Source organism: Kryptolebias marmoratus, linkage group LG1, assembly GCF_001649575.2.
Source record: "Kryptolebias marmoratus isolate JLee-2015 linkage group LG1, ASM164957v2, whole genome shotgun sequence".
Lineage (NCBI taxonomy): Eukaryota > Metazoa > Chordata > Actinopteri > Cyprinodontiformes > Rivulidae > Kryptolebias > Kryptolebias marmoratus.
This window is the reverse complement of record NC_051430.1, coordinates 11,176,444-11,203,094: the sequence shown is the minus strand read 5'-3', so window position 1 is coordinate 11,203,094 and position 26,651 is coordinate 11,176,444. Positions and strand designations below refer to the sequence as shown.

At 39.7% G+C, this 26,651-nt stretch overlaps 1 protein-coding gene across 8 annotated transcripts in view; it reads right to left on the bottom strand.

Annotated features, from left to right (window-relative positions):
- Positions 1–24,221, bottom strand: part of cabin1 (calcineurin binding protein 1) — a 40,472-nt gene extending 16,251 nt beyond the window's left edge. Inside the window, exons 1-31 of one of the 8 annotated variants that reach the window (XM_017414656.3) lie at positions 24,057–24,221; positions 23,533–23,591; positions 23,329–23,421; positions 23,094–23,207; positions 22,276–22,410; positions 20,332–20,512; positions 20,113–20,242; positions 19,875–20,024; positions 19,342–19,646; positions 19,053–19,230; positions 18,823–18,956; positions 18,513–18,730; positions 17,450–17,522; positions 16,932–17,119; positions 16,700–16,837; positions 16,372–16,560; positions 15,850–16,092; positions 15,605–15,758; positions 15,396–15,511; positions 15,138–15,299; positions 14,061–14,267; positions 13,698–13,843; positions 13,270–13,531; positions 12,902–13,072; positions 11,729–11,818; positions 11,467–11,627; positions 11,153–11,364; positions 8,649–8,714; positions 7,730–7,909; positions 7,159–7,562; positions 6,006–6,119 (exon numbers count right to left, since the gene is read on the bottom strand). In XM_017414656.3, coding sequence (XP_017270145.1) covers positions 6,006–6,119; positions 7,159–7,562; positions 7,730–7,909; positions 8,649–8,714; positions 11,153–11,364; positions 11,467–11,627; positions 11,729–11,818; positions 12,902–13,072; positions 13,270–13,531; positions 13,698–13,843; positions 14,061–14,267; positions 15,138–15,299; positions 15,396–15,511; positions 15,605–15,758; positions 15,850–16,092; positions 16,372–16,560; positions 16,700–16,837; positions 16,932–17,119; positions 17,450–17,522; positions 18,513–18,730; positions 18,823–18,956; positions 19,053–19,230; positions 19,342–19,646; positions 19,875–20,024; positions 20,113–20,242; positions 20,332–20,512; positions 22,276–22,410; positions 23,094–23,207; positions 23,329–23,421; positions 23,533–23,535 — 4,917 coding nt within the window. In that variant the 5' untranslated portion in view covers positions 23,536–23,591; positions 24,057–24,221. The remainder of the gene's footprint in view (positions 1–6,005; positions 6,120–7,158; positions 7,563–7,729; positions 7,910–8,648; positions 8,715–11,152; positions 11,365–11,466; positions 11,628–11,728; positions 11,819–12,901; positions 13,073–13,269; positions 13,532–13,697; positions 13,844–14,060; positions 14,268–15,137; positions 15,300–15,395; positions 15,512–15,604; positions 15,759–15,849; positions 16,093–16,371; positions 16,561–16,699; positions 16,838–16,931; positions 17,120–17,449; positions 17,523–18,512; positions 18,731–18,822; positions 18,957–19,052; positions 19,231–19,341; positions 19,647–19,874; positions 20,025–20,112; positions 20,243–20,331; positions 20,513–22,275; positions 22,411–23,093; positions 23,208–23,328; positions 23,422–23,532; positions 23,592–24,056) is intronic. The other 7 variants (XM_037976143.1, XM_017414652.3, XM_017414655.3 and 4 more) reach the window with 7 other exon arrangements.
- Positions 24,222–26,651: the final 2,430 nt, after the last annotated feature.

Sequence of the window (26,651 nt, the reverse complement as noted above, 5' to 3'; positions counted from 1 at the left end):
ACTACTCCACAGAAATCCTGAACACCCAGAGGACCCCATCTAAGAGCACAGCATTATGTACATTACATTTCCACATAATCTGATACAAGGACTCATTAGACTTCAATCAAAGAAGAAAACCGCTTCAAAGAAAGAAACATCAGAGCATCAAGATACTCATTATATTATATTTTAGACTTTACAGTAACTCTGCTAATGATTATTTTTTGTCTGACAAACAATCCACATAATAATTGAATTCTATAACAACAATGTTACCAATAATAGTTTATTTCTAATAGTTTGTTAGTTCTGTAAAAAAATGTGCTAGTCCTAGAAATCACTGGTGTTCACAAGCACACTGATAAATTATGCAACACAACTTCATTTGGATCATGTTTTTACAGTAGTATGTAGGTTACGTTACAGAGGCTCCAGCCAAAGCAAAAAAAAAAAAAAATTAAACAAAAAAACAAAGTAGGGCATCACGACCTACATCTGAGAAGTCAGTAATAAAGTTTCAGTGGAACATTTATGGCGACATGTTGACAGAAATGTAAACCCTTGTTAATTTTAGTAGCTCCCAGGACAAAAGTGCTTTGCAGTGTTTTCACTGAAATACAACAAAATGTTTTGCTCAAAAGCACCTCAGATCACCTCCCTCAAACATCTGGCATGTTATTACAGTAGCCCAGAAGAGAAACAACAACCGTTTGTGTATTTTTATTTACTGCCAGTGTAGTTTGAAAGTATGTGAACAATCACAAGATAAAAATGGCAATTTATGCCACAACATGTCACTATCTTTCACACGGTGTAGCTTGAGGCACCTTTTCCCAGCTAAAAATTAGGTCTCTTAAGCTGAATTTTGATGACATTTTGACCTTTTTTTTGTAAATTTATTTAATCCAGTTAAACAACCCTTGATAAAGCCAGTATCTAACTGGGATCCGACTGTTGGAGACTAGTTGGTGACTGAAAGTTGCAAAAAAAAAAAAAAAAATAGGCAAATGTTTTCTGCAGTTTTACTGAATTCTGATTGTTGGCAACCAAGCAACCAGCAACCCATGTGGCTGTATTTGGTGCATATATTAAAAAAAATAAAAATCATGGACTATTTTTGTCTGCATGGTTTGCAAGCTGTATTCTAGGCCATGCACATTATTTTGCTGCCTACCTCAACCTACGTCATACTCACCTCAACCTGCTTTGTACCTACCTTGGTACAAAGCCCCCATGTTTAATCTACTGGAGTACATTGTTAAAATGAAGACAGGCAGATTTGAACCAGTTTTTAAAAAATAATTACTATTATGAGCATGATTAGATGTAGATATTTTAGGGATAAGAAGAGATCCCATGCACGTGTCAGAATACAGTTCTAGCGCTCTAGAATTTCGGGAAGAAATTGGAGCCTGGTTAGAGACAACTCTGTGACTACTTTGAGAGGAAATTTATTGCACAAATTTTGGAAATGCGGGTAAAAACAAACAAACAAACAAAAAAAAAAAACCAATGCAAGTTTCAAGATATTTTGGAGACGACTGCTGTTAAGAGTTTGAAGGCTAAAAATTGTTTAAAGACAGCAGCATGTCACTTTGGTCTTTGCCCCTCTCTGAAGTGAAGAAATCGGCTCTCGCTCACGTGGTTGTGTGACAAAAAATCACGTCATTTTGTTGTCCTAAGTGCTTTGACAGCCCCCCTCTCAACACAAGGTGTGGGCAGAACTTTTCCCCCCGTGGGGTATGCGTCAGCTATTGTGTGATTGGTCAAAACTTTGTTGGGGGCGTGTTTATGTTGAACAGCAGGTGAACTTCATGGAGTCATTTAGCTACAACTGGTCTGCTGAGGAGCAGCTGGCTGAAGCTGTTGGAGATTACAGCTGTCTTTACAACAGTTCCAGCAAAACTTATAAGGAGAGTCAAATGGCAAAGAACTTGTGGAAGGAGAGATCACAGTTACTGTGACTGGAGGAGATCACACAGAGACACAGGTGGCTCTTCGTGGCTGTGCTGGCTGAGAGGAAGAACGCCTCGGCCAGGCAGCATAATGCTGGCTGGTCGAGATGCAGTGGCAGTGGGAGGACGGAGGGGTTTACTAGAAGTTCAGCTGCTCCTCAAAGAAAAAAAAAAGGAGGAAGAAGAGGAGTTCCAGTTCTTGTGGAGTATAAAAGGTCTCTGTGAAAAAGAACGACTCACAACCACATGACTACGAATAGATTTCTTCACTTCTCACCAAGTATAAATCCACCTTAACTGTTAGCTTGTCAATCTGTGGAGGCAGAGGGCCTGGTTCAAAGGGAACAGTAAAGCTCCAACAGTTGGTGTGCCACAGTGGCAGGTTTACATCCAGAAGGGGCTCTGTGAGAGCACAGTGGGAGCCAGAGCCCAGCAGAGCTGTTCTCCAGCTCAGACCTGGCCCACATCATATTCACAGTCTTTTCCCACAAGCCTTTCACTCTACAGCCTACAGACTCAGTTACATCACAAACTGCTCACACATGACAACTGAACTCGTTGGACACACAGAAAAGTCACAATATCTCTATGACGTGAAAGGCTGTGAATGAACTGGCAGTAATTGCACAGATTCTGCAACTCTGAGCTACATATACATCAGCAGTCTCCTACTGTGTGATTCCAGTGACAGAACTGTCCGTATCAAGGTCCTTAAAGAGACTTTCTGTGAATCAGGTAAATTAAGCAGGATCATATGAATGACACCAGTAAATCCAACTGTGGGAGGTCAGCCACTCACAGCAAACACACAGATCATTAGACACCGATGATAAGGACACATTTTAGTGATTCAAAGGTTCCTCCTCCGAGAGTCTGCATTAGCAGATACCACACAGTTGTGTACTATCAAGTCCCATTATGCATGTTCATCAGATTCTTGTGCTTCTGGTACAACTCCCTTAGTGCTAATAACATCACACAGACAGATGAGATTCGATTAGTCAATACATTAAAACAAGAATAAGGTCAGAATATAAAAGCTTAGACCAAGAAAAAGCGGACACATACTTAACTGGTCAATAACCACCAAAGAAAATACTAAAAAAAAAAGCTTAAAACATTTCAATGGATTGAAGCAACACATTTGGTTACTTAGCCTCGGTGCTACATTCCTGCCTCCTTTTAGTTAAAAACACGCCCCTCTGTTCTGACTGGCAGTAAATGTATCTCTGAGCTGTTGGAAAATGTCATTGGCCATCAAGAATTTCCATTAAATAAAAACACTTCCATAAATGTGAATTAAAGTTCATCTCGTTAGGAAAATGACTCCACCCAGTGGCCTGATGTGTCATATCCTGACATACACAGTAGTGAATCCCCACGGGTGATGCATTTCTCACACTTGGCACGTTTACCTTTATTAAGCCACTTTATTTTGCTAGTGTGGATTTTATTGTTGTAAAACATGTTAACTAGACTCCTTCAACGTGGGATAACCAGTAGCTGCAGAAGTCTAATTATTTTACTTAGGCAAAGGTAAAATATTCCTAAACAAGTAAAATCAAATGTTAGTCAAAGTAACTGATGACTTCTACATACATAATATACATATACACGATCAAGTTAAAGGTTTATCTTTTAATCCCTCTTTGCAGCTGGATGGAAGCGTCAAATGTTTCCTTTTATTGTCCTTTGTTTAAAGAAGCAAAATTGTTTATTTTAAACTGTGATGCAAAATGAAATGCACAAAAATTAGGGCACAACACTGCTATTTTTTCCACCTTGATACCAACAGTTTTACACTGTTTTCAGCCAAAAGGAAATGACTACGATGTAAGGTGACGTTGCTACAATCCATGCATTAATAATTACAACACTTATAATTCAGGAATAAAGACATCTTAGTTGAATTTCAATTAAATATAAATAAACCAGTAACAAACTTTGTGAGTTAATGTATGAGAAATGCAACATTTAAGATAAAACAAAGTAAAAGCAGAGCTGGGGAAAAAAAAAAAAAGAATTAATGAGAAAAAAGATGAGGCATCACACTGGTTGCTTGGCAACTGAGACAGGAAAAAAAGTTTTGAAACCGAGTGAGCTTTTTAGATGGCATAAATTAGTAACAATATTATAGCCTGTGGTTCATAGTGCTGCATCCAGAGGATGAATATTGAACTGAAAGAGAGCTGAGGCATGAATATGAAACGAGACACTTGAGGATAATTATCTGAAAGTTGTAGCAGAAGAGAAGCAGAGAATGGGTCATCATTTCCGCTAAATGCAGGGATGTTTGACAAGCTTCAAGTTCATCTGACTGTTTGTTGATCATATCGACTTAATGTGATCATTGTTCAAGTTGATGAAAATTAAAACTAAATGTAAGATGTGGGGGAAAAAAAAGAAACTCAGTAATCAGTCTTTTGATGTGTGCTAAAAAGCTCTTAGTTTGATTATCTTTACAATTATGCCGTCTGAGACTTTGTTTGCTGCAAAGCATCCTAGTCTAATGAAAGCTGCCACATTATAAGATTGAACTTGAAATACTTTACACAGCGACACTATTTATGAATAAGCTCTACATGTAGAGCTGTGGTTAAACACCTGGTTTTATCAAGAGTGATCAGAGCTCTTTCCACCCGACGTTTCAGTGCCTCTTCATACACACGTCCAAGTCCACTTGTTACCAAATCTCACGTTCTTGGTCTGCATGCAACTAAACACAAAACCACAATCGGGCACACTCTTCCATCAGCCTGTTAATGCTGCTGCGTGTGCAGAGCCACATCAGGTGAGTGGATGGGCCCAGAAATATTTTAGAGCCAGATATAAATGAGGCCTTTGATAAGCATCTGTGTGTGCCCGAGTCCAGCTTGTAAACCTCCCAACTAATGCAGTTACTGGAATAAATACAACATACCATATTTTACACACTAAAGAGCGCTCTGGATTAAAAGACGCACTGTCAATGAATGGAACTTTTCGAACTTTTGTCATATATAAAGCGCACCGGACTATAAGGCGCATTGTCATGCACATCCCAATTTTTGTGACTTCGCAGAGCCCACGCGCAGCGCTCCATTCAAAATGGACGATTTCGGTGCTCTAGTGGAGCTGGTTTGCCTGTATCAGCATTTATATGATCCCTCTATGAGAGATCACAAAGATAATCAAACGGGTCAAAACTCACGGAAGGATACTGCACCGACGTAAGCGTCAAGTATAAAAGCCTCCAATGCTCGCTCCATGCGCCGTGCGTAGAGCCGAGTACGACTATAACTGAGCCCTAATGATGCAAGCGGTGCAGCTTTGTAGTTTACCAAAGTCGGACTAAAGCATCATGTCTTCTTACATATATAAGGCGCTCCGGATTATAAGGCACACTGTAATTTTTTGAAAAAATTGAAGGCTTTTAAGTGCGCCTTGTAGTCTGGAAATTACGGTAATTTAACATTGAAAAAGAAATCTGTTGAGTTCAGAATTTAGCATAAATGTTGTTTTGAATTAAAGGCCTGTTTTTGCAATATATGAGACTCATAAAGCTGACAAAGGACAAATAAACTTCTCTATCTTCAGTTTTCTTAAACACACACAATCTTTCAAAAGAAGAGATTATTCAATTATTACTTATTGTTTTAAACAGGAAAATAAATACCAGAGCATCTTTTTGAATTCAGCCGTGCACTTCATCACATCTAAAACCGAAAGGGAGTAAATTCTAATTTCTAACACATTTATCCCAGTAGGGCTTTTTGTTGGTCTTTATTTCCAAATACTGAGTGCTAATGGCAAAGTAATCATCAGGAAAAAATAAGCCAACTCATAACTGCAGGTCCTCGAATGGCCACATGAGGCTGGCTCTTACGGCAAACCTACAATGTTTGTATGAGGTTGGTACAATTGGTTACAAGTCTACAGCTAATTTCCATGTAACATTTTTATGCAATTCACCTTGTTAAATCACACTAAGGTTTAAAGTACAACATAAAAAAGGTATAATGAAACATCTCCACATAGCAATGACAAATGAAACAGCATAAAAACAAATAAATTTGAACTCTGACTTACATTGAACAGGTTTGTCTTGTTTCTTTCACAGAAAAGTCCTTGTGCTGGCATGTGCTTCAGCTGTTGCCATGGGACACTGCTTCCTAGCAACACATCTCTGGCCCACTGTAGGTTCTGTGATAGAAAATAAATAAATGAAAAAAAAAAAAAAAAGAACAAAAACATGTATTTACATGTAGATATTTCATGCACACCTTACACACACAGGCAAAATGAACACCCGATAACTCTTAATGAGAAGAGCAGAAGAATTGCTCATTTGCAATCAGGAAAACGCAGCCCTCTTCACAGCACAATGACTCACAAATCAGTGTCGATATGAGCGTTCTGTTTGAAAAGATAGCAAGCCAAAGCCCCTTCAAATTATCTCTCACAATGCTGCTGGTCTACGGCACCAAATCACAGGCTCCCTTCTCCTCCTGTCTTCAGAATGAGGGCAAAATGGACAGTCAAAGTGAGAGGGACAGTTTTCGTGAGAACGCAGAGGCTTTTAACACTGCGAGGGCGGCCAAGCAACCTGTGGCAACAGCAACACGTCAACTGACTCTCAGGGTACGCTTGCTTTCGTTCAAGCTGAAGAAAACTAACAATGAAAGTTAAAAAAAAAAGAAAAAACAAGGGAAGCTTTACTCTTAATCTTTTTAAAATCTTATACCAAGTCTATAAAGTATCCTATGAGCTTTGAACACTTTTTTACAGTTTTAGTGCATAAAGAATACACAAATAAAATTTCAGCCACTACCTCTAAAAGCCATGTAACTCCAATGTTTGAAGAGACTAAGGTCAAATGAGGATGCTACACAACAGCAAGGCTTTTCTTTATCCAGATTAGCTCCTAACAAATGTGAGCATGGGCTGTATTAAACTGAACAGAGTGCTGACAGAAGGTTGCCATCACAGTGAAGCTCAACTCTCTCTCTCTCTCTGCGTGCCGAACTGGCTGAGAGAGGACTGCGCAACCACCCCCACACACACCTCTGCCCACTAAGCTTCATAGCCAACACAGTCTGTGCATCACTGCAGTGCTCACAGATCCAAACAAAGTAAAGTAATAAAATGACCATCAACAACAGAATTAACCAAAACGATCCAAGTGACCCTTGAGGAAACTGTAAGGAAACTACAATGGTATCAGTTAACGTGGCAGACTGACCTGGTGCGTCTTGCTGTTGCTGTAGAAGTAGGCCAGGCGGTAGAGACTCTTGTAGTGCTGAGGGAAGCGGCTGAGGCAGAGGAAGAGAGCGCGGACGCACATTTCCACCAGCATTCGTCTTTGATCCGCTCGTTCCGCAGGCAGGGCTTTGGGCACTTCGATCACCTCAGCGGGGGGCTCGGGCTTCTTCTTGTTCTCGCTGACTGGGGTCTGAGCGGCGGCCTGCTGCGAGGGTGCTGGTTTGGGCGGGGTGGCTGGGACGGCGAGAGGATTCAGACAGGGGTCTGCAGAGACTTTAGGAACTGGGGCTTCAGAGTCTACCACCACCACCACCATCATGGTTTCTACTTTTTCCTGGATGACTTTCCCCTCTGTCTGGATGCCTGCATGGTCTCTATGTAAAACTAAAGATATATATATATATATATATATATATATATATATATATATATATATATATATATATATATATATATATATATATATATATATATATATGATAAAAAATAACTTGAATATTTTAGTTTATGGTTAAGTGGAGTAAAAATGGCTTCTTTTAAACCCTGCCTACCTGTGTCCTCGGATGTAAGCTGCCCGTCCTTTACAGGGGTTGTGCTTTCTGAGGACGACGGGCTGGCTTTGACTGAGGCAGGTTTGTGGCTTGTGTCTTGTGAGCTGGCGGGATCCGTGAAGGCATCTTGGGTGGAGTTGGAGTCAGAAAGCAACACCACCTCACTGTCCTGACTCCGCTCTGCCAAAACAAGCAAAAGCACAGGTTACTCTGCCGGCTGCGTGATCGCACCAAGAGAGATAATCTCAGCATCTAGGATATCATGGACAAATAAACGTATCAATGACTTAGTTTTCTTGACCAAAAAAAAGTGTGTTTTTTTAATTTTCTTTTGTTTTGAAAAACTTATAATCCTGTAAGTTCAAGTGATGGTGATGATCTAATTTAGAAACAGGATGAAATAACTGTACTGCTTAAAGTTTGACATGTTTTTCAGGTTGCCTAACATGCTGCGTTTGCCTTTTTTTAAAGGTAGTTAAGTCGTTTTAAAATGCCAAACAATCCCTGTTGCAACAGGAGGAGACAAGGAGCGTATAATTATTTTCCTAAAATAAGTCACAAGCTGCAAATCCTTATTAGTGCAGAACTAATGTCACGTTGTTATAAAGGACAGGTTGGTTGTTTCTGTAAAAAGGTCCAAAAACAAAATGCCACCATTCCTCCTAATTGCCATGTTCTGCAGCCTCAACAAAAATAAAAGAAAAACCTTGGCAGGGAACTGTTAATCAGAGAGAGAGCAGGTCGCTTTTCTTTTCTGCTATTCAGAGATTGATACAGACAAGGGGCTTTTCAAATAATTTACAGTCAATTTACAGCAAAGTTACTGTGGTACTGTAAAGGTTGTGCAAACTGACAGCTGTGTATTCAGTGCTTCCTGTCAGAGAGAACACTTTATTTTGGTGGGTTGGAGGAGCAGTACCATTGAGGGAAGCCAGCCACTTTGCAGACCTGGGCAGGCAGTAATCATGGTCAAACCCTGGTGAGGCTGTTGAAGATATGGGGAAGCTGGTTTACAAAAAAAAAATTATATGAAAGCAAATTTGCACCTCTTAAAATTAATAAAATATTATCTTACAGTAGCCTTAAAAAAATAAAAATAAAAAATATATCAGAAAATGCAAAGCCACTCCCATTGCAGATGTAGAACTTAATTCAGAGAAGTATTTTCTTGTGACACAATAAAAATTGTGCAGAGCATAAAACTTCAAGTTAAAATCCTCAAAAGCTTTGGATGAAACTGAAAGTTGTTTGTTTAGTTTTGTGAAAATGCCTTAGGGGAAAAAAAAAATCTAATAATTCATGTTGACATCTTTAATTGCTGAAAATAAACAGATCACAATTACCTTTAATAGTCTGAAAATACTCATCTGAATCTGGTTCTACAGTCATCTTGGTGCACGTTCAGCAGGGCTCAAGTTAGAAGATGGACACTTTCCAGCAGCAATGAGCACCGTGAGGCGTTTTCCAACTTAAGTCTCAGAGTTGCATGCCAATAAACGGCTGCCACATTCTTTCTGACTTGGCATTTTCACACTAATTGGCCATAATTAGAAACTGCATCCAATTAAAAAGAAGGCAAACATGATTCTGTGTATGATTTTGAAACAGCTCTCCTTCTCGCTTTCTGTGAAATTACCCACACCAAACTGAAATTAAAAGTGACGTTACGACACAGTAGACAACTTAGTGGATTGTGATTTTTAAAAAAAAAATAAAAAGAAAAGACTGACTTTGTCCAGCTGTGAAGACAATAATCACCCCATTAGAACTACATGCAGAATATGGCAAAGCAGGTGGTAAAAGCAAGCAGGCAAAAGAGGTAGCAGGCAGGTAGGTAGGTGGGTAGGTAGGTAGGAAGGAATCTGGAAAGGGTGACAGAACTGGCAACATGGACAATATGGCTGCGTTATTTGCACACTCAAAACTAAACACCCCACATGGATGAGGTGGGTGGACAGATATCACAGATTTTAATGGAAACATTGACAAGGACTCATTTTTACCTGAAATTTAACTTTAGGTTTCCAATTTAACCTATAGATACAGAAACTGAAATAAACTTAGATGATGCAACTATTTCTACTTTTTAAATTTTTTTTTAAAAAAAGAAAAGCCTTTCTTTTCTTCTTGCATACTTCTCTTAAAATCAAACAAAATGGTATTACAGAACTTCAAGTGCAAGGGCTTAATAAATAATAATAGAAAAAAATAAAAAGGTAAAAGCTGCATCAAGCACATTTTTGGTTGCAACTATAACAGTAACTCAGATTTTCAGGAACACCAGCTATGTTGTATGGTTTGGAGACAATGGGACGGACAGAACTGGAAGTGGCAGAGCTGCAGATGTTGAGGTTCTCCTTGGGAGGGACGAGGATGGACAGGATTAGGAATGAGGTCATCAGAGGTACAGCACAGGTTGAACGACTGGGAGAGAAAGTTAGAGAGGCCAGACTGAGATGGTTTGGACATGTGCAGAGGAGGGACAGTGGGTATATTGGTAGAAGGATGTTAGAGACGCAGCTGCCAGGAAGATGACAAAGAGGAGATATATGGATGCAGTTAGAGAGGACATGGAGGGAGATGGGGTGAGGACAGAGGACGCAGAAGAGAGTTATATGGAGGAGGATGACTTGCTGTGGTGACCCCTGAAGAGGGAACAGTCGAAAGAAGAAGGAGATCCTCTACTCTTATCTGTAGATTGAGAAAATTACATTTCTATGTGGATTGAATACTCAGTTTTAAATAAAACATCCATTCAAATTGAATGCATTTGAAATACTTCTGAGATAAATGTTAAAAGGTCTGAGCCACTTTAAGAAGTATTATCAAATTCTTAGAATAAATTAAGGCTATAATTCTATCAAAAACTTGATATCCAAAACAGTATAGACAAGCACCTGTAGTATCAAACATCACAAACTATTATTCAGGCAACTGCATTAAACATGCTTTAGCAAAATTGGCTTAATTAGGTCCTTTGATTTGATGTGTTGTGAAATAACAGCAGCTGGATTCTGAAACAGCAGCACAAATGTGTGCAAATGTGACACAACAGGCTGAAGAGGGTTTAAATGAAACAAATATTAACTTACAAACTAAAGCAGGATGACTGAATAAAGCAGCCAGAACATCAGACACACACATTTACACACACACACAATGCTCTCAGCAAAGCTCAACCTAGAAATCAACGGGGTACTTTTTTTTTATCATGCAAAGCAAATAAGTCAAATAATCAGCAGCCATATTGCCCATTTCACCACATCCCAATCACCCAGAGCGTGGGGACCATAGTAACTGAAAAACGAAGCCTTTGAGCATGGTGATTAGCGTTCTGAGCACACCCCGGTGGGCTTCCTGACCCAGAGCAGAAAACAGCAAAGAGCCCAACCCCAGAGACAGTGTCTAGGACTGGGACTGTACCATCAGCCTGCTGCTCCTCATGCCACTGCTGCTGCCACTGCTGCCTTCGGAGTGTTTTGCGTTTGGCGTAATCATGGTCAAATGGCGTAGCCACGTAAGGAGGGGAAGTCAGACCTGGAGTGGCAGCAGATGGGAGGGAGGAACCGAGGACGTTCCCTATACAAACTGAGGAACAGTTAAAGTCTTCTTCCATCATTGAGGAGGGCTTCTCCCTGAAATTAAATCAAAACCACAAAGAATGTTTTACTGACAAATCAACCTTATTTCCCCCCCTTTTTAAATAGTTTGTGTCTGGTTTTATTTATGACACTTACTTTTCATTCGACCTTGGCATGCTTGGCATACTCTTCTCCTCCCCCCTCGCAAACGGCCCGGTTGCTGCCTCAACCAGCAAGTTAAACAAGAGCTCGTGGTCCAGATCAGACTCACGACACTCCAGTAGTTTAAGGATGGTGGCACTCAGACGGAAATGCAACTAGAGGAAGTTAGAAAACAATGTGTAATGCTTTCTGGCACCGATCTTAGAAGACACTGCACTGATTTCACAGTTTGAGCCACCAGAAGCAGACAGCTCACCTCCAGGGCCTCCATAGCCAGGTCAGGAGGATTATGGTAATGAATTTTCCGGGGATACCTGGCTGCCTCTTCGTGCAGATAGTGTGCCGCCTATAAACAAACACACACACACACACACACACACACAAAAAACAAGCAAACATGAAAAAGACAAAACACCAAAAGTCAATTTTTAATAATCTGACAACAAAGTAACTCAAATTGCGGAAATTAGGTGTTGAAAGCAGCAGAAACTATGAATATTTATTTTATAACTTCATATTTTTCCAAGCTCCAATGTGCCAGGATATTTAAGATATTTTACATGTACATTTTATTTTAAAGCAACCCAAAAACTGTTTATTTTATTCAATTTTGTACTGGTTTATTTTAACAATTTATATGAGGGTTAAATTGAGTCCTCCTGAAACTTTATCAGTCTGACAGATGACTTATAATGAAAACCATTGACATTTCTCACATTTAAGGCTGATTATGTTCCACCAGTTCTTCTTCAAATGGGTATTAATGAGGATTAAATGTTTTTATTTCAATAAATTAAAATGTTGCAGCGTGAAGTGCTTGAATTTATGCATTAATGGTGCCCAACACAGACCTTTTCTCTGTCAACAACTTTGTTCTAATTTGTTATAAATTCTCTTATATTTGTAATACCTTTATTTCATTTGATCTCAATTTTTTTCATTTCTGTGTAGGAACTCTGCAGAAAAATGAAATGATGTTCACTGAATTTGGACTGCTGGCCTCTGTGATAATACATTTCATATGGATCTTATCCCTCCACTGATCTAATCTTAGAGTTAGGATTTACCTCATTCATTGTTCAGTTTAAAAAAAAAATATTTTTGAAAAAGGACATTGTTTTTTGAAGCCCTCAAAAGACAGAGAGAGAGAGAGAGAGAGACAAAGAGAGGTAGAGAAGCTCTTGTAACTTCGGGTCAATTTGACTCGAAGGCCTGGAGGCTTAATGTTTTATGCAATAATTTCAAAGAGAGTAAGAAAAAAGCTCTAAAAGATGCTGCTGATTGTTTGGAACCAGGTTGATCAGCTGATATTCCAGCAGGTCAGGCAGAATGAAACCGTTTTCATGTCACAATAAATGGGAGCAGATATTAGGAAACCCGGACCAGCTACCGTTTGAATCAAAAAGAATGATAAGGAATGGTTTTTAACCTCTTTGTAAAGCTGCAGATAATCCACAGGGGGCTTTTTGCGCTTCTCCGCTATCTTAGCCAGCATGTAGTGAATGAGCCACTCTTCTTCATCACTGTCACCCTCACAGCGAGAGGCACCCTGGAAACACTGAAAAGCTGTCTCCAACATGGAGTCTCTCCTTTCCTCCATCTGAAACAACACATATACGCATACAATAAGAACTCTGTGTAATTTATCTCAAGTTGGCAAACTAATCACCTCCTATAAAAAATTTAAATATTTTTAAAAAAGCAACAGTGAAACAGTGTGGGTGTTAAGTGCAGATCTGAAATGAAAGCTGACACAAGAGAAACTGTCATGTGAAACAAATGAACCACACCGCTCACCTGTTTAACCACCTCTGGGGGAAGCTCGTTTCGCCACTGCTTGAGCTGTCGGGAGGCGAACGAGTGCAGGGCGTATGATATGGTTCCATACTCAATCCACAGGGACAGGTTGGAGCTGTCTATCTCCAGTGCTCTCTTGAAGCAGTTAAGCACGGCCTGGGAGTGCTTCCATATGGGCACGTCGCTTTTCAGCTCGTTGGAATTGAGCTTCTCTTGGATGCGACTCGCTCTAGCTAAAGCCATGCCTGCCCAGGAGTCAAACCTAAAGGGAGATCAAAACCTCAGTGCATTCGCTACATGCAGAATATTTTCATAAAACTCAAAGAGAAAGAACAAAACAGCAAGTCTATGTGCTACAATTTAAAACTAAAAGATAAATATTTGTAGAGAGGTGCAGATACTGACGTAAGTGTAGAGGAATAATCTACCTGTTGGGACACTCGCATATGTCATGCATGTAGAACTTGATGGCTTTAGACTGCTCCTTGTTCTTGAAATGATAATCAGCCAACAGGTAGTACATTTCATTGATGATCGGAGGTGGGGGCGGACTGTCTGCAGGAAGGCTGGGGGTCTTAAAAAGATCAAAATTAAACAATCATAACTGTGACTCACGATGACAAACCCAAACATTTAATATTGTTTATCCAATGATTACTTTCTTTGAGTTTCATTAAATTCATTCCCTGGTTCATGAGATATTTTGCTAACAGGAAAGCAGGCACACACACAGACACAGGAATATATCGCCTGCTTTTCATCGCAGCGGACGATATTGGTGATCCTCTAACCTTGTCTGTCATGCCCTCGATGTAGGCTGCCACTTCATCCACAGTGAGGTTGGGGGTGTCACTTGAGGGGGCTATGGTAGCAAACCTCCTCAGCAGGTTGGCCAGTTCTGCGGAAACCGTGCTCGTCTTATAGCTGTCGAACTCTGGCAGCGACTTGGGTTTGAAGTACTGGAACATGAAAAGGGCATCGCTCCACAGCAGCTCAACCTGTAAGACACAGATCAGGTCCACAGAAAACATCAGCATCAAAGTCACTTGATTAGTCTGTTAATAAAAACTCACTAATAAAAATCAGTGGACTTTTGTTGTACTGTGGCATGACAAAATACACTTAATCCTGATTATCTAAATGCAATGACTCCCCCTGGTGGCTGGACACGAGCATTGCAAAAATAAACAAAAAGATTAGGATTGAACAGAAACCTGTTGTTATTAATCACACTAGCTCCTATAATTTTTTTCAGTTCACATAATAAGTAAATGTACTCTAGGAAATTAAGATAATAAAGATCTGTACAATTATAAATAACAGTGAGATCACAGCTGAGACTTTGCAGGTATGTTGTTTGTTGCTTACATAAATTTCCTCACTCAGTGAATCGATGGTATTATTCCTACGATGCTTTTTCACGACCTCAATTTATTTTGTTGACACCCGCCGAGCATACCTCACCAACAAAACAACAATAATGGCCATGGTGGAGTGTTTCTGCGTTGTGGGGGTCAGTGTGGGCTCATGTTTGCGTCATCTGCAGTCTGCTCCTTTTCATGCACTCCTCTTACATAAGTTTGGCAATACCACCGAGAAATACCAATGAGTCAAAGCTTTGAGCCACCTCTTCACTGTTTCACCGCCTCTTCATCACCATTTGGCAATTATCTAAATAACAGCTCTGCTACATTTGTTGTCGTTTGTTGTTTTGTTTTACAAATTTGATTAAATATGCTGGGTAAATGGGACACATAAACTGGCCAAAAACAAAATCAAAAAATAGTGGATAAAAGGTTCACTTGTCATTGGTAGGGTCCCTTCAATAACATGCAACAAATTATATTTGCCATATAAAAAGGTATAACCTGTGGAGAAGAGTGGTCCTCAAGGTAACGGGCCTTGCTCTTCTTACTGGGGTAGGCGTATAAACAGAAAAAACATTGCTCCAAGGCCATTTCCAACTCTTCTTTATATGGATGAGAGTCATTGGTGGTTATAGCAGCAAACTCTTTTTCCAAAACTCTAATCTGCACAAAACAAAATGCACATAAAAGAGAATAGTTACTAAAATGTTTGCGGTTCATTTCTATATTTGACAAAAAAAAGTCTAATGAAAAGCTTACAAAGAACTTGAGGAGGGCGCCGTCTGAGCTGCAGCAGATGGAACGACGACCGAGATACTCATGGGCTGTGTTCAAAATCATCAGGGAGGAGGGAAGCATGGAAGTGTCTGATTCATCTGAAAGTCACAGCTGAGTGTCACTAAAAAGAAACACCTGACAATGCATTGACACTGAGGTGAAATTCAAAGTAAAAGCCTAAGTCAACATACCTTCATCATCATCTAAAGACATATGCTGTCGAAGCATACAGCCAAAAGCAACCTCCTCGTGTTTGATAAGGCGATACAAAATAATCCAAGGCAGAACTGAGAAGAAATAAGGCTCCTTTGGATCATCTGAAGTACTCATGCTCAGATCTATAAGCTGGAAGAAAAAAAAATACAAATAATTTTATTCCTGCTACAGTTTCAGTGCATTTTATTGCAGCCACCGTTTCCTTCCTCTCCCTCCACACCTGAATTAGGTTGTTTGCCAGTCGAGCCATGCTAGAGAAGTGAGGGACATTGCTTAGAAGCTGAGACTCCTTGGTGAAGCAGACTTCGACGCCATCCATTAGCTTTCCGATGGTGCTGACCCACTCCTCCTTGCTCAGGGAAGAGCCGCTTGGAGCGGAGTTCAGTTGCTGCAGGGCTTCATTCAAAGCCAGCTCGCTGCACTCCAAACACTGCTGGTAGTCCTGCAGCTTCAGCAGGGAGTTCTAAGACGGAGAGGTAAAACTCAGATCCTCACAGGCTACACACACAAACATGTTTAATTTGGAAACACAGCTGAGCTTTATCCTTTTCCACAGCAGAAACACAAGGCAGGTGTGAGACGTTCCCCTATTGTTAAGAAATACAACACCACTTTTTTTCCTCCTTACACCAACAAAAGAAACACAAACAGTTTCTATATTGTTAAGTCTACATGACAGATTTCAGTGAAATTCGCCCGCTTGTTTCTGAGGTGGTAAAAGGGTTTCCATTGCATTTCAAACCTGTAATAGCATCAGCTGTGCCGGACGCTCCGGTGCTGAGCTCACAAACTCCAGGGATTTGCTCCTGTTTCCATAATTAAGAGTAGGCTGCAGCAGGCGCACAACAGACTCAAAGTCTGCGGACTCAAAGAGACGCTGGATCTCCTCTAATGACTGACAACGTTCCAGTGACTTCAGTCTCTTGTCAATCTGTCCAAGGGAAGAAAGGAAATAGTCAAAGAAAAATTTGCAAAACATAAAATTTCTATCTCAGTTCTATTACATTTTAAATGTTGTGTAACAGTATTTTGAAGATATGACAATAAACAGGAAATTAAGGATAACTGACCTCCTCCACAGAAATGGCTGCATCTACACGCAGGTTAGGCAGGTTGATTGTGTAATGTTTCCCATCAGGGGTTTTTGGTTTGCTCTGCAACAGCCCTATGCATACATCATAGCTCTCAAGGGCCAATTCCATATCTCCCTGTCAAAAGACAAGAAATACAGGCCGACAGGTCACATCAGGCCGAGCTGTGTGAAAAAGTCTCAGACAACAAACCACAAAATGTAAACTTTACCTGTAGAGCCAAGAATCGTGCCTTTAGCCAGTAGACGCGTACCATGACATCTAACCAGTCCTCCTCAAACAGATCTTTTTGGGAAGAGCCGAGGGCCAGCATTAACAGGTCACTCTGGAAGTGCTGCCCGGGGAACTCTGAGTCAGCTGTGTCGCTGCTTGGACCCCCAAAGCTTATTCTCAGAGTAACTAGACAAGATAAAAACAAAACAATGTAAAAATTACTTTACAGTAAAAAATAACAAATCACACGTTGCCAAATTCATGTTAAGCATTTACTAAAATGACTTTTAGGCTAATTGGTGCAATTTTTGTAAAGAAAAAGAGAAAATATTCTATTTTTACCATTTAAGTTTAGTTAAAAGTTTGCTTGTTTAGTTCAGAAAATGACAAGAAACACACAGGATAACACACACTGCATCTATCAATTCTTAAAACACTGGCACAAAACTAACCATTCAGCCCAGGTTTAATAATAAACATCCATCCAATATGATGTCAGTGAGCACACCGACTTACCAATCTTCCCTTTGTTGTGTAACCATTGTTCCAACTGTAGCTCCATGCAGGCCAAGCTCATTGCCAACATTTCCTGTGGACGTAGTCAATAAAAGATCGTACACAGGAGGTCAGGGTGTGTGGAAAACAAAAAGCACAATCTGACAAGTACACTTTTGTCCTGGGTTCCAAAGGAAAACAAACAAACAAAAAAAGGAATGCTATTGAATTTTCCTAAATAATATCAACAACAAAATGTGTTTTAAAAAGGTTTTGTTTTCCATTTTCAACTGTCAACAAAAAAAAAAAACTGTCTTTCATGAATTGAAAATGACTTAACAAGACAGTTCAGATAGTTTACTTTACAGTTATTTACAAATAATTTTGTGGTAATTGGCAAAAAATAGAAGCAGCAGCAATAGCTGCAGCTTTGGGCACTTCTGACAGGAATATCATAATATTTCCGTGTAACGGTATTCTGACTGAAGTAAAGGTTTAAAAAGCAGCATTTGCATGACTACTTTCAAATTTAGGAGATTAGAGTTCTTTTAAGATAGCAAGCAATCCAATATGATCTTGACTTTGCCAACTCTAGCTATTAGTCTATCAGTTTAGTCAAAATTAAACTATTTCTCCAAACTGAGGTAACTCAAAGAGCTGTCTACAACAAGTAAGATATTAGTTGTTCATATCCTTCCCATAAAACTCCAATTCAAGAGTTTGAACGATCCCTTTAACACTTTTCATTCTGAATTGTGCAAATCTAGGGCTGTTATTTACATTTTATTATGATATTCATTTACACATAAAAAACCAACACCCTGATATACTGTATATTGATTAAGAGTCACTATTGGTGAGAGGTTATGCAAGATTTTGAAAAGTTTTTCCGTCACGATAGTCATAATAGTTTGGATTTGCACTTTTTGGAAAAGAAAAGCTTTACTTTTCTTGATGCTTGATAATTCTGAGTCAACCTCTCCCTCCCCTTTGTCCAGACTGAGATGTTTGAGGTTTAGGGGTGTTTTTGTTTTAAGACCAAGTTAAATCAATAACAAAACTAAGCTCTTTTCCTATCACTTACCCGGATGTGTTGGTTGCTGCAGTCTCTGAGAAGAGGGTTGGGCAGACCACCGCTGTGCTTCCTCCAGGTCTGATAGACCTCCAACACCACAGCAGTCAGCCCTCGAGGCCACTCTTTCATAAACTTCTGACCAACTGCTTTCAGATAGCGCATCATCAGATCTAGTACACCACCATTGGTCATATTACTGAGCAAGAAGTTGTGGACATCCTGCTGCTCTATTGAAGGGAAAGCAATGTTTGTTATCCCACCACATACGCCAAGACAGAACAACACTGTATTGTAAATACATAGAGAATCGATTACAGACCAGATTCCATGTATTCAACTGAGTCAAGCGGTAAACAACTTCCATGTAGAGGCTGAAGATCTTCCTTCCCCTCACACTGTGGCTCAAGATTGCCTAGACTCTCATCATCATTATCAGGATCAAACTTCTTTAGCCTAACGAGCAAGCAAATAGTTAAAAAAAAGGAAAAAGTAAATAAATAAGACTAGCTTTAGATTTCAGCTGTGTATGTTAGATTTAGTCCAAGATACCTAGAAGGTAGATATTTAAAAAGCAGCTCCTGGAAATCAATCTTCTCTTCCTTCTTGCATTTTGTGTTTCGAACTCGTGCTGAGCGACGCTTAGCTGTCTCCCCACTTTCCTCCACTGGGCGTTTCCTTTTTGGAGCTTTCTTCACTTTATCTGTCAAAGAAATCTCCATTCCTGTCGCTGTAAACATAGTAGAATATCAAAAACAATAATAATCTTGTATTAACAGCAAGACGGCAATATTTTTGGTTCGAGAAAAGATTTGTATAAACAACTTTATAAACAACTAACCAGCTGGCGGGGCAGAAGTAGTGACCTCCACAGTGGTCTGGCTCGCTATAATTTGAGGTTGAGAGGCAGACTGAGGCAGCACTGCTAACTCAGAAAAGGTTACAGGAGGCAGGGACGAGCTGGGGCTGCTCAGCATTGGGGTCTGACCCATACTGACCGGGCTACTCGGTTGGGGGAGGTTCTGAAGGAAGTTGGGGTCACGGTACTCGGACAAATTGATTCTGCGGCCCAGACTTGGTCGTGGTGGCTCACATGTGGTCTGGTGTTTGTACATTGCAAGAAGGCTTTCACCAACCTGCTTCCATCTACGAATTAACAGACGAGATGGGTCAGATTCACAGATGAAATATTGTAGAGGAAAAGATAACAAGCACTTCATTCTAAGCAGTAAAGAACAGATCAAACAAAAAAATGCAGAATACCATTTTAATTCTGCTTTTCTTTGCTTTACACTAAAGTTGTTACCAGAACGTTGGTTGTATAAAAGTTTAACAAGCTGAATTTAAAAAAAAACCAACTAAACAAGAACTCACGAGAGGCAGCGGATTGGCTCAGTCAGAACAAGGTCGGGTTTGGGTTCACACAGAGAGAGAGCCTGCCTGCGCCTCCTTATCTCCAGAGCCTCCTCCACAACGGATCTGCGCTCCTCTTCCTCCACGTCCACATAGTGGATAGACATATTGCTGCAAATCATTCACACCAAACACAAGAGGGTTTTCAGCTAGAGGACATCATAAACACACAGAGCAACAGAATGTGAGCTGGCTTCACCATTTTGTGAACATCTGCATCGTATCTTTCTTCAGACAAGGCTGTTCTTCAAAGATTTTTTCCTTCAGTACCAGGCCTTTAGTGTAACAGTGGTCCTTTTCGAGGGCTTTGGCAATAAAGTACAAACAGTCTGGAAAAATGCAAGTGAGAGTGAGTTTTCTTTCAGTACTTGAGCTGTTATGGTAAATAGCATTGAGTTTTCGATGACATACTACGCACAGGTATAGTCGCTGAGTGTGTACAGAATAGTTATGAGGTTGTCCAGGCACGGCCAGTGGTCCGGGTTACAGTGCAATCCCTCTTCAAATGCATGACGGGCAAGAAGGATACGAACCAGCCGCACAGCCACCTGACCAATTTTGTACCACAAGTTCACATCAGTGGAATCCAACATGACTGCCTGAGGAGAGTAAAAAGAAAAAAAAAGGAAAATATGGCATGAACACTCCAAAGTTCTTCTTTTTTTTTTTTTTTATTACTTTGCTCAGTGTTTCACAATGGGATCCGCCTCAGAGACCAACTAGGGAAGCTCCAATGACATCACACCTGTCTAAGACAGACCAGTTAAGCCATGGTGGCCATCCAAGCCCTGGGAGGCAGAGATCGTTCAGATGCTTCAGAAGAACCATGGCCCCTCCCCATTCACAGAGACCTGTTATCTCAGGCGAGGCTGGGGGGATTTATCACCATCACCCAGGCTACATGGCACTATGGGCCTGGCCCGTGAAGGTGGAATTTAAATGAGGCATGCCTACCCCCAGAGGTTATTGACACAACTCAGAATGCAAGTGCCTCCTCTGCTCGCTGTCTGTACAGTAGTAAATGAAAAATGGTGTGGGGACAAGCACAGGATTCCTTTTCAGTGTTCTCTGGTGGATGTGCTCTGTTTTCTGCAGAGTCTAATGGAAAAAGGAAAGGCTTTCCCAACCATTAAGGTTTACCTAGCAGCAATTTCTGCGCGTCACACTGGGTCTGGTGTGTCTCTTTATAAAGGGGGCACAGTATAAGCTGTCGGTCTCTAGGCCTCTGGTCCCATTGTGGGACCTCTCATTGGTGCTGGAGGCCCTCTGTAATCATCCCTTTAAACCCATAGAGGGGGCAGGAATGAAATTTTTCTCTTTCAAGACTGCTCTTCTCTTAGTTTTAACCACAGCTCAAAGAGCGAGTAATTTACACGCTCTGTCAATCAGTCCTTCCTGGTTGCAGTGGGCACCAGGGCTCTCTAAGGTGCGTCTGAGGCCCAATCCAGCTTTTGTGCCTAAGGTGATAAATTCTTTGCACAGTCTTTGCACATTCTTCCTCAGTGGAGCTGCTGGCTTTCCACCCACCTCCATTCTCCTCAGAGGAAGAACAAAGCCTCAACTCTCTATGCCCTGTGTGGACACTGAGAGCTTATTTGAACAGGACAGCATCAGGAAGTCAAACCAGCTGTTTGTTTCATGGACCACAGCTCATACAGGCAAACCAATGTCATGCCAGAGGTGAGCATACTGGATTGTGGGTCTCTGTTACAGGCGTAGGGGCGCAGAGCCCCCAACTGTGAAGGCCAATTCCATCGGGAGTACGGCCACATTGTGGGCGTGGTTTTGAGGGGTATCTGTGGGGTATCCCACATTTTTGTGCGCTTTTACAAACTGGATATAGCTCAGCCATCTCTAGCTCACGCAGTATTAGATGTATAACCTCAGAACCCACTTAATCCTGGGGCAGGATAGCTGTGATTTGGATTTGGGGCTTTCATGCAATACGGGAGTGGGCTATATCTACCATAGTGAAACACTGAGCGAAGTTGGAAAATGAACGTTGGGTTACTTAACGTAAACCCTGGTTGTTTGATAACAGAGTGGGGTGTTTCACCAACACTTCCCTTTTTGCGTGGGCATGGAAAGAAACTGGCCTAAAATCAGTAGGTTGACTTTGGTAACATAAGGGGTTGGAGCCCCAAGCACGGTTCAACTAGTCTGTCTCAGACAGACATGATGTCATTGAAGCTTCTGTAGTTGGTCAGGTCAAGGCGGTTCCCATAGTGAAACACCTCACTCTGTTATCAAAGAATCAGGGTTTACGTTAAGTAACCCAACGTTTTAAAATGATGAACAAAGCAGCAACATTTCCAAAATGCACAAACTATAAATCATTAAGATGCCATTAATATTCCTTTACCTCCAAATAAAACTCTACTGCAGTCTCCAAGTCGTCACGTGATGCAGACATACTGGCCAGGTTTTTGAAAGTTGAATATTTCAACATGAGACCGGGATGCTTGAGACCCACTTTCTGATCCTCTGAGGGCATGGCCTAAAACATAACAAGATTTATTAGAATTAACATCAACAACACTGCTGCCCAAAAACATGCAAGATCCCACGTCCAAAGTCTGTTTGTGGGAAAAGCCTGTAAAACCACAATGTCATATTATAAACACAAACTTTAAATGTTGCAAGTAAAAACCACTGGCCCTGTTTATGTTGTACACAGAAACAGAGTGTGTGTGTTGATTTAAATACACAAGTTGACACAGTCTCTGTTCTGTAAGAATAATTAGTGACATAATGATTAAATGATTATTTGCTTGAATGATTCTTTTATGTGTTTGCAAGGTTAATTTCCCTTATATTGTAAAACAGTGATATTTAAAAAAAAAGAGTTCTATTGTCAAAATCTCATTGCAGCACATTCTTGCTATCTAATAATAATTTAATAATATTGCAAAACTGACAATGAATTAACAACTCAAAGTCTTGGTTAGGATTTCTGTATTTTGAATGTTTTTTTATTTTTTTATTAAGCCATTCATTTAGAGGAACTCAGGTATCAGCCACTGAGTGTGAAACTATGGTTTTAAAACAGATCGATACACAGTCCAAAACAACAAATTCACAAATTTCCTGTCTATACTGAGCAATGTTTCACAGTAGCTGTTGTCGTTTTACAACTTCAATGGAATTATCAAATGTAATGCGTTTTTTCTTTTTTTTTACCTCTTTGAGCAGCGGGGTTTTGAGAAGCTCATGATAGGCCTTGGCGGACTCTTCAAACTTGTCGTGTTTTTGAAGATCCAACGCCTTGTGATATAAAGCAAATGCCTCAGCTTCCTACAGAGAGACAAACAAAAACAAAAAAGGGACAACATGAGAACTCTAGGAATTTAAGGAGTATGCATCATGTAGGTAGAGGTTCATTCAATGCCAATATTCATCTGCATTTAGTCTTTACTTGGGCCTCTTTTGTCTGGCTCTTGTTATTTCTCAGTGGGTCCAGAGATTCATCTACAGCGGCCGAAGCAGCATTTAGAGCTGCAATTCGAATCTGGAAAGATTGACAAAGCCAAAAAGGGTGGAAGAATTAAAAAACAAAAACAAAAAACCTCTTCCAGTATTAGATCATAAACCTGGGTGTTAGTGAAAACAAAAATCTTACCATTTTAATATTTGGAAAGCAGATATTCCACCTTTGAGGATATCAGTTTCTGTCTGGTTCTGCAGGGAAAAGAATACATGCAAAGACCACTTAAGTCATAATTCTTAAAAAGACTAGCTGCTTTTTTGCATTATACAATAAGTTACCAATGCAAGTCGCTTCTGGTAATGTTATTTACTCTGTTTACTTGAACATTTATGTGATTTGAAGGCTAAAAAGACATGGAATTCAGAGAGGAGAGAAACTTATCTGTGAGGAGGGTTTGAAATTAACTTTATAAAAAAAGAGCTGCTCTAAAACTAGCCTTGTTAGCTTAACACGAAATATTTCAGGTTTGAGCAGGTGTGCAGCGGCAACACAACCAGAACCCAGGACAGTCCATACTAATTCAACCATACCCAGAGAGGTTTTTAATGTAAATTGTCGAAAGCTTTTATCTCACAGAGTTACGAGCAATGTGCAAAAGATAATGATTGTTAGCTAGCCTGTGTTTAAACCATCACTTTCAAAGCTCCGCGTCCTACCGTTCATTCCCGGGAAAACTCCACTTCTCATTTGCAAGTTTAACTTCCACATTACGTTAAAGTCTGATAGATGTGAGGTTATTAATCCGAAAATGATTCAGAAACTACATTTATTCACCACCCTTTGTTGTTCTAAGTCATGGACGTGACGTATTTGCGTAACAGGAAGACGTCTGCAGCCCGCCAATTACTAACGTCGCCACTGATTGGTCAATTCTCAGGGGGCGTATAGATGTGACCAATCACGTGTCTCGATGTTAAATAAAACTACAGCACCAATACATTTTTAAACAGCACGGAGCGATACCGAACAAGGCAGCATTTTCAATCAATAGGCGCCCTTTTACCACCAAATAAAATTTGTACAGAGCTGCAAAACCTACTGGCAAATTGAAATGAACGTAACAAGCAAAACACAAGTTATTAATAAGTTTTATTTAAATACTACAAATAAAATACTAGGTTATTACGCACTAAAATTAAAGAATTATAATTAACTTTTGACATCTATCAGCATTTTTACATTTTAGGACAAAAGAAAAGACCAAACTCTCATGAAGAAAGAAACAACCTTTTGTATATTGATAAAACTGAACCACTGAATTAGGGTCCTTGCTATGTTTGTGAAAAATTAATAAGTACCCCAGTTTCAAATACCAAAGCATATATTTTTATCCCTCTAAATTATACGAGTGAACATACAAACTCGGAGTTTGTTGGATATTTAATTGGAACTTAATTGTATCTGATAATGATTGATACCTTATATATATATATATATATATATATGTTTATGTTATATATATATATTCAAAGTTTTTATGAAAGACAATCCTTTACTTCTAATTTTCATTGTTCTCAGTCTGACTTGACATATTTTTGCAGAATCCTTGGTTGCTACAACTCGTGAGATGTTTGCAAAACTCCACTTTGTGTTTATTTCCTCAGCAGCTTAAGGTAAATCTGTTAAAATGTTTAATTTTCTAATGGATTTCAAAGAAAGACCACATGGTATAGCTGTTAAATTGATAAATCTTTCAACTGGCTAACAAACTATTGCAACAAACTATTTGATATTTTTCTTAAAGGTTTCATTTATACTGCATAAATCTGGACAAGGGATTAGCTAAAATGACCTAGTGTTGTTTTAAAAATAATTTTTTATTTGCATGTTGTTTTTTTTGTCTAAGCTACAAAGATCTGCCACAGAGGAACCAAAAAGCCACATATGGCCCCAGAACCACAGATTGCAAACCCTTGAGAGAAAAGCTATCCAAATGATACTCAGAAATAAACAGTTTAAATAGATGTGGGTTTTTCTGAAACAAATTTTTGAACTAAGCTTTTGTCTTTTACAGTATACCTTTAATTGTGTTTATGTTGGAAAACTGTTTTTTGATCAAACCTGTTCATTTAAGCAACTTTTATATTCCATATTTATAAAATATGGTGCTTAGGAAGGCTGTGTCACTAAGATTCTTGGAAGAAAACACAAAATCTGACATTTCATATGAAGACAAAGTGCATAAAAAACATAAACAAAGTAAAAATATGAAAACCTCAATAAACAGCAGCATTCGGAGTAACTAATAAATATTTAACTCAACACAAAAAATGGACTCTAAACATTAGTACTGTTCTGAGAATGGAGCATGGGTCTCTCTGCTTAGGCTGCTACCCCCGCCACCCGACCCCGGATAAGCGGAAGAGAATGGATGGATGGATGGATGGATGGACATTAGTACTGACATTCAACAGTTGAATTTTAGTCTATACTGTTCAGACCAAATATATGATATGTAAATAAAATAATTATTTATTTCTAGCTCTACAGGATGCAACTGTGGGGGAGGGAAAATAATATATTGAACACATCAGGCTAATTTCTATCATGTTGTTTTTACTATCGGGACTGATCTTAATTAAACCTTTTGATTATGTTGAGGTTCTATTATTAAACAATTAAATGTAATAGTGTCAGAAAATTAGGTTTATCATCCTGTTTACCTGCATTTTAAAGAGATAACCAGTAGAGGGAGAACTTCCATCTCTAATCCTCAATGAAATTCCCCTGAAATTAAAAGTATTACTCTTTTATTTGATTAAATTGTTTGATGATTTTTTGCATTGATTTACTCTGACACATTGTAAAACTGTCTCTATATCTTGATAGTATTTTTATACTGTTCTTTATAGTTGAGGTGGCAAATACAAAATGGTGCAAAGCTGTATCATCCTAAAAAGCATGTGATTTCCTTCATCCCTTTATCATGCAGCTATTACAAGTCGATACAATCAGGCTTTGTCTTTGTTAGCATTTCTGGTGCCAAACTGTATCTTCTGCTGCAGCTTTAGGTGTAATAGTATACTGTCTCGTCCTCAGTGACCCTGTCTGTTGCAGCCCCTTTTTGCTCTTTCATTGCTTATCCCCCGCTTCCTCCGCCCCAACCTTCATCCACTCCCTCCCCAATTCTTCCTTGGCTATGACCGACTGGCTGGCAGGACCGTAATCAATTCTTTCTGTCAGCATGGTAGCAAAAAAAAAAAAAAAAGGCTTACGTCACAGTCATTACGGGCTGTATAAAAGCCTGTGTA